At 35.6% G+C, this 16463-nt stretch overlaps 1 protein-coding gene across 8 annotated transcripts in view; it reads left to right on the top strand.

Annotated features, from left to right (window-relative positions):
• MIER1 (MIER1 transcriptional regulator) overlaps nt 1–11445 on the top strand; it is a 59186-nt gene extending 47741 nt beyond the window's left edge. For 4 of the 8 annotated variants that reach the window (XM_036257340.1, XM_036257338.1, XM_036257339.1 and 1 more), the window contains exons 13-15: nt 2138–2265; nt 7864–8003; nt 11030–11432. In XM_036257340.1, coding sequence (XP_036113233.1) covers nt 2138–2265; nt 7864–8003; nt 11030–11334 — 573 coding nt within the window. In that variant the 3' untranslated portion in view covers nt 11335–11432. Of the gene's footprint in view, nt 1–2137; nt 2266–7863; nt 8004–11029 lie in introns of all 8 variants that reach the window. The other 4 variants (XM_036257341.1, XM_036257336.1, XM_036257342.1 and 1 more) reach the window with 3 other exon arrangements.
• Nucleotides 11446–16463: the final 5018 nt, after the last annotated feature.

Here is a 16463-nt window from a genome sequence, read left to right as displayed (position 1 = left end):
TTCTGCTTGAATTTTTTTTTTTTATCCTCACTCGAGGACATTTTTTGATATTTTGTTCAGAGTGGGAGGGGGAGAGAGAGAGAGAGAAACATAGACGTCAAAGGGACACATCGAGTAGTTGCCACCCGCACAACCCAACCAGGGCCAGGGACAAACTGCAACTGAGGTACGTGCCCTTAGTGGGAACCAAACCCGGATCTCTCGGGACCGCAGGCCAACGCTCTAACTGCTGAGCCAAACCGGCCAGGGCTCTTCTTGAATGTAAACACTTTTGATCAAACCATACTGGATTACTTATGGAGGAGACCCCTGGAATAATAATCTGATATAACTAGAAGCAGCAACACACCCCCAGAAATCCCCCCCCCCTTTTTTTTTTGAAGGATTAAGAACTTACTAGGTGATTTGAAGCTACTAGCCAAAATAGTTTTGACATAATACTGAATACAAGCCTTGATTTATTTATGAACATTTGGGACGGTGATATTTCACTGTTACAAAAATCAGCTGACCTATGTACCTAATATATTAGATATTCTAGTGAACAAAGGGAAGATAGTATTCTTTAAGAGGGAGAAGAATGGTCAAGTGAAAACATTAACACTTTGTTTTTACACCTGGAATTGAAGTTTGGATCTTAATTATAAGTTCTGTTATGCAGGCTGCTTTTATTGAGGTTTTTCATAATATTAAATTTGCACACCCCCAGATGTCTTTTCAATTTTTACTTTTAGAAAAGTACAATTGACTTGGCTTGTATCTATCTAGAAATAAGATTCTAAAGGAGGCAAAAAGGAGCACGAAAGGTGATTTTTGTTTGTTTGGTTTTGAGTCCCAATAGCTTTCAGCTTTAGAGCAACATAGGCCAGAGTTGTAAAGTGCAAGCAAAGGGGAAAAAAGAAAAATATGTGTCAGGTAATGAAATAAGTTTGTCATCAAATTGATTTCAGGTACAGTCCATCCCACAAGATACCTACTTCAAGATAGAAATTTATGGGTTAAAGTAATATTGTTTTGCATCCCAAACATTTATGCAGATATCTTTTTTTTTTTTTCATTTTAAATTCGCAGTGTTTTATTATACACATCAACCCTTCCAGCTCTCCAAGCCAAGTAGCAAAACAGAATTTTCTCAGAATCATTTACCAATCTCATAGTGTTGAACATTATGTAAGGTGAACCCATTTAGTTACACAAATCGGTACAGCACAGTAATCACTGAAGTAACTTAGTAAGCAAAGCATTAGATTAGCATTATTATAATGGCTTTTAACTCACTGCAGATTTTCTGTCTTTCTAGGAAGTAAAATAGTTTGAGTCTGGATCACTACTGGGAAAGTGTTTGCAAACTGTTTATAACATTAATTTTAACTCAAACTTTTAGTAGAGAAGTACTTTTTTTTAAAAAAGTGTTTTTATTAATTTTAGAGAGAAAGGGAGAGGGAGAGAGAAACATCAATTGGCTGCCTCCTGCATGCTGCCTACTGGGGATCGAGCCCAAAACACGGGCACATGCTCTGACTACTGGGAATTGGACTGAGACCTCTCAGTCCATGGAAGGATACTCAATCTACTGCCTGACGAGAAGTACTTATTTTTATAGTAAATTAAGATGATAGCCTTTTAAAAGCATAATGTTAGCCCTGGCCGGTTTGGCTTAGCGGTTAGAGCGTCGGCCTGCGGTCCTGAGAGACCCGGGTTCAGTTCCCGCTAAGGGCACGTACCTCGGTTGCAGTTTGTCCCCGGCTGCTCAGTCGTGCGGGTGGCAGCCACTCGATGTGTTCCTTTCACATCGATGTTTCTCTCTCTCTATCTCTGTTCCTCTCTCTCCCTCCCACTCTACCTGAACAAAAAATGGAAAAATGTCCTCGGGTGAGGATAAAAAAAATAAATAAATAAATAAAAATAAAATAAAATAAAAGCATAATGTCAAATATCTGAAGACCTGTTGCCAGTGTATTATTTCTCTTAATGAGAGTCTAGAAAGAAGAGTTTTTAACAGTGTTGTATTTTATACCTAGTATTAAATATTACCTAAGGACCAGCTAAATTTGTTTTCAAACTTCAGATATGTTTTATGAAGTAACTCCTTTAAGAAGGAAATGACTCTTAAAAACAACTGTTTGTTTTTTTATAGGTTCGAACGAGGTCAGTTGGTGAATGTGTAGCATTCTATTATATGTGGAAAAAATCTGAACGTTATGATTTCTTTGCTCAGCAAACGCGATTTGGAAAAAAGAAATACAATCTTCATCCTGGTGTAACGTGAGTTTGTACTTTCTTCCGTGTTACGTGTTTTCACTAAGCTTTTCTGTTTGTTTAGGGGTTTTTTTGTTTGTTTTTTGCTTTAGAGAATGAAACATCGATTTGCTGTTCCACTTATTTATGCATTCATTGATTGATTCTTATATGTGCCCTGACTGGGGATCAAATTCGTAACCTTGGCATGTCAGGACATCACTCTAACCAACTGAGCTACCCAGCCAGGACTTTACTAAGCTTTTTTTTTTTTTTAGAAAATTACAATTTTTAGTAAGAGTTTAGTTTAAATTTATCCATTATTGACCTGACTATCGGACATTTGGTCTTTTCAGTGTCTTATCAAACATTGTAAACTACAGTTTATATTATTTGAGGCAATAGATTTATCAAAGCAAATGTTAGAGTATATGTTTTCAGTAGGATTCCTGAGAGGAAATGGATCTCAGAACAGCTATGAAAGCATGTGTTTGTTAAATTCTGTTCCATTCAGTATAAGCATGTATAGCTATAATCTAATAACACTGTGAGAATAGAAAAAAGAGACTGTTTTCTCAAACTAACAGGATCATATGCCTAATAGAGGTACTTTAAAGAGGAAGTGAAATTAATATTTTTTTCTTTGTCTAATCTACTTTTGATCCAGGAAACCAAAATAAGATTTGAGTATCAGTGATATAAAAGGGAAAAGACATAGGGATATATAATAAAACAAGTCAAATTGCATTTTCTTTTTTGTTACAGTATTTTTGTTTTTTTAATGTCATGTAAATAGAATCACATTTTTTTTTTCTTTATTGACTTTTAGAGAGAGAGAGCGAGAGAGAGAGAGCGAAATATCAATGAACGAGAACATCGATTGACTGTCTCCTGCATGCGCGCCCCCACTGGGGATCTGGCCCACAACCTGGGCATGTGCCCCGACTGGTAATCAAACTGGTGACCTCTTGGTGCATTGGTTGATGCTCAACCACTGAGCCACACCGGCCGGGCTGTTAGAGTGTTTTTTATAGAGGAAAGAATGTGTGCACATTTTCCTAGATTTTCTGACACCTTACCTGTAACGGGAATAATTTAATAATTAGTGATGTGATTTTAGCTCACTCTCAATGATACAGGGAGTAGGGGTTATTATATCCACTCTTTATGCAAAATGCCTGTATGTCTAATCCAGTCCCCACCCCACCAAATTCTCTTAACCTACTCAGTCATTCTAGTTTTAGAATGAAACACTGCCCCCCTGCCACTAGTAATTTGTTACTTAAGTACATAGAGGAGTGATTTTCAATCTTTTTCATCTCATGGCACATGTAAACTAATTACATTCTGCCATTCCAAAAAATGTATTTTTTGCCAGTCTGAAAAAAAATTAGGTGTACCTTGGATACATTCATACTAGATGGCTGTTGTTGTGTTGGCTGTTCTCTTTTTTTTTTTTTATTTGACAATCTAAGGGAAAATAGGTCAGTGCCCCTGACAAATAGGTATTGCATGTTTTAAAATCTTGCATTACACAGGTTGGAAATTGCTGACATGGAGTATTGAGCCTGTTTTCTTACATGAGTTGCTCTAAAATGTTGGTCAATTGTCACAGTGGACTTAATGTTACCATACCATTCCTGATTATTCCCTAATGTGTATGGAATAAAAATGTTAAATTTGACTTCATTTGGTCAGGCCATCCAACATCTGTCTTCAAAAGATGTGCTTGTATGCATATTTGATTGTGCTTTAGAAACTCGTAGGCTGGACTGTTTCTTGGTCATGTTCATTTACAGGTATCTCTGCTGGTCACTTTGCTAGAGGATCAAACACTCTAAAGTCAAAAGGAAATTTATCTAAAAGGGAATAAATGATTATATTGCCCCTGAAAATCATGGGTGCATTGGTCTCTGTGCCTCTGCCCCTTTATTTAAAGCTCCTGATATCTAAAGTAGAATTTCATAATGACAGGATTCCAAATTTTGTCTAATTGTTTAATGTTATACATTTAAAATTTTTTTCTAGATTATATAATGTATTGGTAGTGTTGAGGCATGCTGTAGAACTAGATATAGAGCTATCTAGTTTTCACAATGTATCTTAAAATGGTCACAGCTATTCTGTAGGGAAAAGCAGTAGTAATATCTTTCATTTTTTTCCACCCATTTCAGAAATAATATTCACACACAAACTACAGGCAGTCTGTTGTCATCAGTAAAAACATAGGAATTGTCATGCTGGGTCAGACATGGTTTATCCAGTTTTCTCTTTCAGAAAACATCACCAAGGGAGGTGTTGTGGGCTGGCTTAGCTGGCCCTCTGTGGTGTCAAGCTCTATAGGTTAGGTAGGGATGTGCTGCCAAACGTTTTAGACTCTTAATAATCTCTCCATAGCTTGTGAAAACTTTTTTTTTTTAAATAAAAACATTTTATTTTTTATTTATTTATTTTATCCTCACCCAAGGACATTTTTTTTTTTTAATCCTCACCCGAGGACATTTTTCCATTTTTTGTTCAGGTAGAGTGGGAGGGAGAGAGAGGAACAGAGAGAGAGAGAGGAACAGAGAGAGAGAGAGAAACATCAACGTGAAAGGAACACATCGAGTGGCTGCCACCCGCACGACCGACCAGGGCCGGGGACAAACTGCAACCGAGGTATGTGCCCTTAGCGGGAACCGAACCCAGGTCTCTCCGGACCGCAGGCCGACGCTCTAACTGCTGAGCCAAACCGGCCAGGGCCAAGGACATTTTTTTGTTCAGATAGAGTAGGAGGGAGAGAGAGGAAGAGAGAAAGAAACATCAACGTGAAAGGGACACATTCAGTGGCTGCCTCCTGCAAGGTCCCAACCAGGGCCAGGGACAAACTCCAACTGAGGTACGCACCCTTAGCGGGAACTGAACCCTGGTCTCTCTGGACCGCAGGCCGACGTTCTAACCGCTGAGCCAAACCAGCCAGGGTGCTTGTGAAAACTTTTTGAAGATATTTATATCTGTCACCTTAATTCCTCTTACGTTTTAATTATTCTGTAGGCAGAGTAGCCACAGTTAAAAGTAATCCAATAACTTCTCTTTTCTTAGGCTTTGAGTTAACAGTGGTCCCCTGGTATAATGGTATGAAGTGAACAAATATTTTTGCTCCCCTAGTCAAGATACGGTTTTATAGGCTTTGGTTATATCCCCTTTGGGTCTTTCATAAAGTTTTTTTTTTTAACTGAATTATAATTTTTTTACTCATATTCATCTGTTTTTAGCTGTTACATCTTCTATAAAAGCCATGATCAGACTGTACATTATTTTCTAGATGGGGAGAAATTGTGGTTTTCTGTAAGCATAGATATTTTTCCAGTTTGCTTCCAGACTGATTTTTTCCAGTTTGCTTTCTATTAATAGTTGCATTTTAAGTGACTGCACAAAACATCATATTAATGCCTTTAGACAGAAATTTGAATGAATTTTTCATCTTTCTTTTTAGTCAAAATTCATAGTTAGAGCACATTTTTCTGAAAGTTATTTGTTCATTTTTCTGTTACATTGTTGTCTTGAATTTGTTCACCAGAATGAACTACATTTGCTGCTCTCTCCCTATAAATAGCCTTTGAAAGATTCTAATATAGATTTCTTTCTTCACTACTTGGAAAAATTGGTAGCCATGTACAAATTGGAGGTTTGGCTATAACAGCCTTGCATTTAATTTATTTATCTTTTTTAAAGTAAAAATTAACTCGGCATAACTTTGGTTATCTGAATGCTGCTCCACCCTCCTGGGTGGTCTGCCTGACACTTCTTCCTTTAAGCATTCTGGATGCCATTAATCATTAAGGAACAATAATAATTCTTTCACAATATCATTGATGTATTCAGAAATTTAAAATAACTTTGATATCCAGTTAACACTAGTTTCCTTTGCTTGTCTGTTAGCATTAGCATCCTCCATTATCCATTCCCTCCACACCAAATTTATTACCCACAGCTCCTCATCATTCATTATCTGTTTCTATTAGCCTTAGCTTCTGAATTCCCATTGGCATTTATCATGCTCATTTCTGTTTCTGTGAGCTTCAGATTTATTACATGAATGAAATTGTTCTGTAGTTCAGATGAAGGGCATAAGGTGAAAGAAGTCTTAAAGACCACAAATTTATTTAACTCCTTTCATTTATAGAGAGGAAAATAGACCTAGAATGTTAAATTGATTAGCTTATCATATATGTTTCTTAGATTGTTAATTTTGTACCTCAGATTGTTGGAAGCTTCTTAAGGTCAGGTACCAAATCCCTACCTTTATTATATCCCATAACCCAAGGTACAGTGTGATCATGTAGTTTGAGATTATAGCTATAGTTGTTTGAGATTATAGCTATAGTAGATTGTCTTTTTATGAACTTTTAACACGAACTTGAGTAAAGTTCTGAGCCCTTATACTGTTTTCTTCTTATCCACATTCCTTATCTTGCTCAAAAAATTGTAAAACATTTGACCTAATATTCTATTATACTGCGGGAATTTTAAAATGTGTATTTAAGTTTTTGTTGAGCTTCTACTCTGTGCCATGCACAATTTAGGAACCAGAATTACAGTGGTAAACAAAACAGACTAAAGTCCCTGCCCTTCAGACAGTTATTCCAGTGAAGGTATTGGTAGACTTTTTCTGTAAATGAGCTAGAGAGTAGATATTTTAGGATTTGCAGGCCTTAAGTTTTTTAGCAACTACTCGGCTCTGTTGTTGTGCAGAAGCAGTCATAGACACTATGTAAACGAATGGGTGTTGTGTCTTCAGTAAAAGAATGTCCACAAAACAAGTGACAGCCCATTTATTCTTGTGACTTAATAGCACTTTATAGTTTACAAAACACTCTCCTATACATATCTTGTACAACAATCCTTCCTATATGACAGATAATATATGATCATGGATGATTACATGTATTTTATAGATAAAGATACTATATCTCTGAGAGATAAGTATTTAGCCCAGATAGTTTAACCCCAAACCAATGTCACTTACACAACCATCTTCTCATGCCATAAAATTCAGGAGTGACTTGGGGAAGAAATGAACTAGCATTTATTGATACTGGCAGATAAAGCCTGCAGATAAGCCCAGAAATGTAGTGAGTTTATAGCTCAGATCTAGCAGAAAGGTAATATAGAAGATATCCAGGAAGATTTAGGGAGGTGGTTCATTGTTAGGACCTACTCTGTCTTTCACGTGTTGCCATAGTCATCAAATAGACTTTTTAGGAGCTTTAAAATTCCAATCTGTGTCTGTTCAGAAATTGTGTACTCCTGTTTGACATCATCCCTGTCTCTTCACCTGCAGATTCTCTGATTTTAGTTGGGCCACTCTGAGCACTTGCTTACAATTTAAAAAGTTTTATAACTGCATATAGGTCTCTAAAATTAGCTAGTTTAAAAATTCTTACAAACTTTTCCTACAAACATGTAACCAAAGGAAGCTTTCCATTTAAACGTTCAGATCCTGTTGTGATAGGTGAGGCATTGGAATGAATGTAAGTGAAAATTAGGATGTATTTGTTAATAAAGCCTTCTCAATTTAACTTCATTTTAATTTTTAGCTTTTTTAATATAAGAAGTTAATTACTTTATTATTTTAATTTTAAGGGATTACATGGATCGACTTCTAGATGAAAGTGAAAGTGCTGCTTCTAGTCGAGCACCATCCCCTCCCCCAACTGCCTCAAATAGTAGTAACAGCCAGTCTGAGAAAGAAGATGGCACTATAAGCAATAGTAATCAAAATGGTAAGCAACCAAAGAAGCACTACTGTTTCTTTCTGTAACCTGGAGTATTCAGTGTTGTTTTCTATTAAACTTCAAAGCAGAAGTTAAATGTAATGATTGTAAATACCAGATGAAACATACATACTGATACACACAGAATACAAATTAATTAGAAAGACTTCCCATTGATATTACTAACCTACACTATCAACAGGGATCATTTCTTTAAAGACATTCTTTTTGAGTAACATCTATTTTCTTATCCAGTTAAAATGCCCAAGTGTTCTTGTTAACTCTTAGACCAAAACTCCAGTTATTTCACATCAGAAATATGCTGATATTTTTTAAATACTTTGAGAGCCTTTAATGCACACAGATAAAAGGAGGTAGGTAACAAAGGCACCATTTTGAATATTTTTCTCTTCCATGGCATAATAACCTTGAAGGATAAGAAAAGATACAGCGGGCATCAGAAACATTTATTCTACAGAAACATTTCTATTTTTTTAATATGTTTTTATTGATTTTTAGGGAGAGAGGAAGGGAGAGGGAGAGAAGAGATAGAAACATCGACGAGAGAGAAACATCAGTCCGCTGCCTCCCACACGCCCCCTACTGGGAATTGAGCGTGCAACCTGTGCACGTGCCCTGACTGAGAATTGAATCGGCGACCTCTTTGTGCATGAGTCCACATTCAGTCATTGAGCCGCACCAACTGGGCGAAGCTTTTCTGTTTTTATCTCCATGGAAAAAGCAGCAAAAGGCATACCAATATGATTGAGGTTCAGATAGTGTTCTTGTTTGGAATATACAGTGGACCATAGATGCTTGTGTTTATCAGTAATACCTAGTCAGAGAATTGTTTTGACTTCTTATTTAATGAAAATATACTTCCTAAGTAAGACAGTTGCCAGGCAGAATATTAAGTCCTTCACTCCTCTTTAGAAATAAACTGGTAAATTAGAGATAAGTTCTGCCCACCCACATTCTGATGTAATAGCGTAAGTGAGGGCCAGTGGAGAGCTAACCTCATGACAGATGCTAGAAGAGAAATGCTGAGAAAAATTTGACCCTTGTTCTGACCTTTGGTCCCACATTGGCACAACTGTAGTGAATACACTGTACTTTGTTCATTTGATGACCCCTCTCTTTTCTCACTACTTTCCTTCTAAGAACAAGCCAAACAGACAAAAATTAGGGCCCAACAGCCATTTCCTGGTACAAAAAGTTTCACTGACATGACATCTAATGCACATTCATCCTAAAGTACAATAAAAAGCTGAAACTCTGACCTTGGGGCTATGGGTAGAAACTCAGTACTACTTTTGTCTTTTCCTGTTTGCTCATAATACCAAATAAATAATTTCCATTTCTTGTTCTTTTTTGACCATTTGATGAGAACATGCAGTTAGCCTGAGAATGTTTCATAAGTCACCTATAAATTACTCAGTAGCTCAGAAGCCATTCACATCAGGTACTGAAAAATCAAGTTTCTCAAGGAATGGAAGGAACTTCCAACTCAATTTTATTTCTTTTGTAAGGGACTTTGTCAGCATCTTGAAATCTTTGTTATTTGACCTAATCACAGTGTGTCACCAACTCTTTGGGCTTACTACAGCAAAACCATTCCTTCAGTATCATGTATAATCCCCAGGTGCATTCATGATTTGAGTGTACTTTTGGGAGAAAATAGAATATTTGCTTTGACTAAAATGTAATATTTGAAGTTCATCCTTTATACTGAATATTTTAATTAATTTTTAATTATCTGTAGTGGTACATCCTATATTTTTACATTAAGTATCCCCAAAATTTCGGTTTCATTTTGTAGTTAACTTGGACATGACCTTTTTTTTTTTTTATTATCCTCACTCGAGGACATTTTTCCATTTTTTGTTCAGATAGAGTGGGAGGGATACAGAGAGAGAGAGAGAAACATCGACGTGAAAGGGACACATCGAGTGGCTGCCACCCACACGACCAACCAGGGCCGGAGACAAACTGCAACCAAGGTACACGCCCTTAGCGGGAACTGAACCCGGGTCTCTCTGGACTACAGGCTGATGCTCTAACCGCTGAGTCAAACTGGCCAGAGTGAACATGACCTTTTTATTACTTGCTTTTATTAGAATAATTATGTTCTTTTCTTACCTGTTATGGAGGAATTTGTGTTTACTATTAGCATTTTCAAGTGTTTACTTAGTACAGGCATTAATTTTTAACATGACATTATTTAAATTAGATAAATATATAATCTTTACCCTTCAAGTATAGTAATAGCCTTAGATTTACATTAAGAATAAAAAAGTCACGTCATCTCGATTTTAGTTGTTTTTTTTTTTATCCTCACCCGAGGATATTTTCCATTTTTTTGTACAGATAGAGTGGGAGGGAGAGAGAGAGGAAGGGAGAGAGAGAGAAACATCGACGTGAAGGGACACATCGAGTGGCTGCCACCCGCACAACCAACCAGGGCCGGGGACAAACTGCAACCGAGGTACGTGCCCTTAGCGGGAACCGAACCCGGGTCTCTCCGGACCGCAGGCCGACGCTCTAACCGCTGAGCCAAACCGGCCAGGGCGTCATCTCGATTTTATATGGCAGTATAAAGCTCAAGCTTTTAAGGCAGGAATATAATTTCTTACATAGTTTTAGAAAGTTACAGCCATTTGCTAATGCTAAATAATTTATGTATGTCTTTGCTTAAATTTAACTTATTTTGACTGCTGGATCCATTGCTTATTTTGTCATATAATATCAAGATGCTCTTAATATACACCAGATTCTTAATTCTTTACATTTATTAACTTAATTAATCTTCACAATAACCCTGTAAGGTAAATTATCCTCACTGTATATGTGATGAGACTGAGGTACAGATAATATAAATAATTTGCCTAAGGTCACACAGCTCCACACTAAATAAAGCCAGATTTCAGACCATACACACAGATTTGATAATTTGCTTCCTTGATGAAAAGCTGTCTTATAACAGTAGCTGTCTTATAGCAGTTTAATATTAGCAGTTTATATTTCTTCCAACTTAGGGGTGTCATCTAATGGACCAGGTGAAATATTAAACAAAGAAGAAGTAAAAGTTGAAGGGTTACACGTTAATGGACCAACAGGTGGAATTAAGAAACCACTTCACGCAGATATGGATAGTAATGGTTATGAAACAGATAACCTTACCACTGACCCAAAACTTGCCCATATTGATGAAAAAAGTGAGAGACCTGCCAAAAGGCGAAGGGTAAACAGCAATGGAAAAGAAAGTCCAGGTTCTTCTGAATTTTTCCAAGAAACAATCTCACATGGAAAATTTGAAGAACTTGAAAACACAGATGACTGAATTTTAGACTTATTTTACTTTCTTTGAAGTAAATCCTGGTGTGACTAAAATTTTCAGGATTTATGGGTTACCTTAAAAACTTGACTTCCTTGAAGCAATTGATTACAATTTTAAAACTGAATTGAGTCCTAACTTTAGTGAATAAGATTTCATAATTCTGCCTTTTGCAGAATTTTTATTTTAAAACTATACTCTTTTAAGGATTTTACAAATAGGTTAGTAAATTTGAATGAACTAAAAAACTGTCTGTACCTTCTCATTGGATGTATTGATCCTCAAATTTTAATACAAGGTATTTTTTGCTGAATTTTGATGGCAGAGAAGAAAAACATTTTCTGCTTAACGCCAGTTTTGTTTTGTTTTTCTTCAGTTTATTGAACTCTTGCAGACATTTTTCTCTATATACAAATTGAGCGTCATTATTAAGGAAACCCTTATAAATCCTGAAAGTTATGCTAGCATGATTTTTTTTATATATAGAAGTTTAAAAATAAACCAAGTCAGGTTTGTATATGTAAAATTGTTGACATCAATGATGTCTTTCCATATTCTTATCTGGACTTAAGAAATACATTCTGTATTTTTCCAGATTCTTTGTAGCCTTTGAAAGATTTTTACAGTACATATGTCTTGACTGGGCTGTCCTTTCTTAATACAAAAGCTTGTATAATTTTCTTAACTTGTACAGTTGGTAAACTTTTATGAGAGGAATTAATATTCTGAGTCTGTCAGCTTTCATTTTATTTTGCTATGGTTTTTCTAATGAATTTTTAAGTGTTTGTGTAGTAACTGAGTCATGTTTCTTATCCAGGTGGTTAAAAGCATTCATGAAGGATTGTGAAACTTTTTTTTCTTCAGTTTTACTTATGGGTAAATAGTGTGAGAATTCTGAAATTAAGCATGATACTTAGATTCATAGTTTATTTGTACTTGCTATAATTTTCAAAATTATTTTTGAAGCAAGGCAAAAGTTTAATGTTGGCTTAAATGTATCATGCTGACCAAAATCCTCTTCAGTTATTTTTATATGCATTATGAAATTTCCCATTTTTGCATTAACTCAACTGGGGAAAAGGTCAAGTGATATTTAGATAATTGGCACACACAAGGAGTTAGCAGGGCAACACTTAATTTTTAAGAGGAAAAAGTGATGAAGTTAGACAAGTGTTTTTGGAGTCTTAATTTTCCAGATTTGATAGTGTATTTCCAAAATGAAAATAGGATATACAGTAACGATTGCTCTATGATTACAAGTAGGATCATCCATTTGCATAGCCTTGCAAGAGTGCCATTTTATTTTTAGTGCAAAATCCTTGTTAAAAAAATGTAGTTTTATACAACTGATAGACCAACCTATATCCAAACTTTTATAAAAGATTGTTAACTATTGTTTTTATCACATAGGCATACCCCAAATACTTCTACCAATTCATTTTTAGCCATCAAGTTCAAGAGCCGATGCCTTTTTAAAATAAATCTTCTGTGATCTTGTTTTTAATGGCTCAACTGTCTAATGCAATTGAGTAGAGGTTTGCACTGAGATGATATGGTTTAGGCCTTATTCCCATGAAGTATTACTATTAACATATGTTCAGACTGCTTCCCTCTATCAGTGTGGACAAGTTTTCCCCCCAAACAGTGTTAAAAGCCACTTTACAACACTTGACTGACTTCATATTATGTACATTCACTTCATATATGTGCATATCCAAGTAAATCTAAGTTTTGGGTGAAGTGTTGAGAAGCATGAATTTTCTTTTGTTTTTGTTTTGTTTTGTTTTACCTAGAACATTAATTTATCCAGAATGGCAGCTTTAACATGGTCACAATCCATTTTCTAAATTAAATTTTATTAAAATGAATCCAAAGTATCCTAGCTCTTTGTCAAAGACTATAGAAATATTTCAAACAAATAGTAATGTACTTTTTAAGTTGTTGCAATATTTGAGATACCATTTTCACCTTTTATAAAAGATGCATTTTGTTTCAGGTTTGTGAAGTTCTTGAATACGGCACATGTATACATGCTAGAAAATCTTTATCTTTTTAAAATATGCTTAATGAAAGACATTCCACTATTATAATACATAATGCTCAGCTTTTCGTAAGAAATATTTAATTATAGTTTGTGTTTATGCAGGTATTTCACACAGTACTTTGCTCTTCATAATGCAGCCATTATAACTTGATAAGTCGTTGCACTATAAAATTTTTAGTAATATCATGAATCTAATTTGCTTAACATTTAGTATACTTCATAACTCTGGAACTCTTGACAAATTGCATTGGGAAAAGAAGCCTTTGTTAATAGCTACTTAGTCTCTCCCACCTCCAGCAAAGCACTATCATTTTCATTTGGAATGGTATTCTGTTCTATGATGTGTTTTCAAATAGAGTTCAGAATCTGCAACTCAGTTCAACATAAATCTGTTGAGCTTTAAAATGTATTTGAAATAATATTTAAATAGGCATTTAAAATTATGAGTTAGATGTTTTTAAATTTATGCATAGTAATTTTGCACTGTAAAATAATTCCCTTCTCCCATTCCCTGTCTGCCATTCTGAATATGCTTATTAAAATATTTTTTTAAACATATTTGCCTACTTAATGTTGTGTGAATGATTTTCATGACATTGATTCACTGAAACTACAGGTTTTAATTATAGGTTTTAAGTTTGTATGATGCACATTGTTTTACAGTACAAAATATATACAATCTCTGTTATTCCTGCTCCTGGACGTATTTCACAAAGTGGAGTGTTTTGGTGGCTCCTGGTCTCTTCTACCTCATCTTGAATGATGCCTTTTCATCTTTTTTCCCCTCTAGAGAGATCCTTGGGTCTATGGACCTCTAATCACCTGTTTTTCTTTCTCTGAACTGTATAATTTAAAGTATTTGTTCCCTTCCTTTGCAGTGCAGACATTACTGCAAGATACAGTATCACATATTCTGCAGAAACTTTTGTCACAATATTTGCTCTGCTTTTAATGGAAAATTAAGAGGGGGCACTTTGAGTGTTTATGAATTTCCGTAAGCAAGATGTGTAACTCTACCACTATTAAATACCAAATCAGAAATGAAGGTTATCCCAACTATAATACATACTCATGAAAAATGCCAGTGTGGAAAACCATATAATAACATTATGGGAAGGAAAAAAGGAATTACCAAATTTTAACTTTATTGTCATCCTAAAAATGACCATTTTTTCTGTGTCATCTGATTCTACAGATTATTTAAATTTTTTATAATAAAATCAACACTGCTCTTTAATAATCAAGTTTATCCTTTGCAAAATCTTAAAGGGTCATCCCTCCAAGCTGATTTTATGTAATATATAATAATTTAATTATTTGATAAATTATTATTTAATACATATTTGGATTAGCCTCTTTATCTTCTAATACCAATTTTGTGTATCTTCATTTATTATGTACCTTTAGTATTGTGCTGGTATTTTTTGACATCTCTATGTACGTAAAGATTTTTCTCTTTTGAACAAGAATTTTTGTTACTCCTCACCCGAGGATATTTTTTCTATTGATTTCTGGAGAGAGTGGGAGGCGGAGAGATACACATTGATTGGTTGCCTCCCTTCCTCACTTCATTGACTGGAGCTGGGGATCAAACCTGCATCCCAGGTGTTGCAACCCAGGTAGGTACCCTCGACCAGGAATTGAACCCAAGACCCTTCTGTGTGTGCGCTGATGCTCTAACCACTGAGCTACACTGGCCAGGGCACAAAGGATTTTTTTCTTAGCTCTTATGACTTATTTAGGATGTATATCAAGGTGTCATTTTGCTTGCTCTGAGAAAGCGTAATTCCAATTCTCTCTTGTCCCAATTGATGCTAAAGGCTTCTTCACATTTAAATGTCAGTGGTAACAACTTTTCATTATGTTTCCATATACCTCAAAGTACAGGCCCAAATATGTCCAGCAAATATTTGAGTCTATACTTGTGGCACATATTGTGCTTGGCCTGTGGCCTCAGATGTGGCATGTTCTCTTCAAGAATGCATTAGCAGGTAAGTGCTGTGGTAGAAGTGAGGGCCGAGTTCAGAGAGGGCCAATGGAAAGGAAAAGTGAGCAACGATCTCAGGAAGTTCACTAGACTCTGCCATATATTCTAGCTAAGCAAGAGTTTCCAACTTAATAGTTTTCTCCAACTTAATAGTTCTCTTAGAAATTAAGTCAACGTGAAATTTAAAAAAGAGACAATCTACACTCTGAAGTAGGGGTAGGTAGTTTATCCTCACCCGAGGACATTTTTCATTTATCTTCAGATAGAGCAGGAGGGAGAGAGGGAAGAAGGGAGAGAGAAACATTGATGTGAGAGATACAACCACATGACCCCACCGGGGCCAGGGACAAACTGCAACCCAAGTATGTGCCCTTAGCAGGAACCGAATCTGGGGCTCTCTGGTCCGCTGGCCGATGCTCTAACCGCTGAGCAGAACCGGCCAGGGCTGTTTTTATTTAGTTTTTGTTTTAGATTCCACATATAAGTGAAATCCTACAGTGTATGTGTTTTTCTGTGACTTATTCACTTAGCATAATACCCTGTAAGTCCATCCATGTTGCTGTTGGCAGGATTTCATTTTTTCTATTGCTGTGTAAATATTCTATTGTACATACCATATTTTTATCTACTCACCTGATGAACACTGAGGTTGCGTCCATATCTTGGCTAATAATGCTCCAGTGAACATAGGGGTGTAGATACCTTTTCAAATTAGTGTTTTCATTTTCTTTGGAGAGAGATCTGATAAAGGGGTCAATCCATGAAGATATGACTGTAAATATCTATACATATGTATCATTATGTAATGTCCTTCTTTGTCTCTTCACATTCTTTGTTTTAAAGTTTGTCTGATATGGGTAAAGCTACTCTAGCTTTCTTTTTATTTCTAGTTGCATGAAATTTTTTTTCTATCCCTTCACTTTCATTGTGTGTCTTTTAATCTAAAATGAATCTATTGTAGGCAGCATATAGATGAGTCTTGTTTTTCTTGTGTATTAATCCATTCTGCCACCCTGTGTCTTTTGATTGCAGCATTGAGTCCACTGACATTTAAATAGTTTTTTTAAAATATGTTTTTTATTGTTTAGAGAGAGAGAAAGGGAG

This window comes from Molossus molossus, unplaced genomic scaffold (assembly GCF_014108415.1).
Source record: "Molossus molossus isolate mMolMol1 unplaced genomic scaffold, mMolMol1.p scaffold_m16_p_12, whole genome shotgun sequence".
Taxonomy (NCBI): Eukaryota; Metazoa; Chordata; class Mammalia; order Chiroptera; family Molossidae; genus Molossus; species Molossus molossus.
The sequence above is the reverse complement of the archived record's forward strand: the minus strand, read 5'-3'. Positions and strand labels throughout refer to the sequence as shown.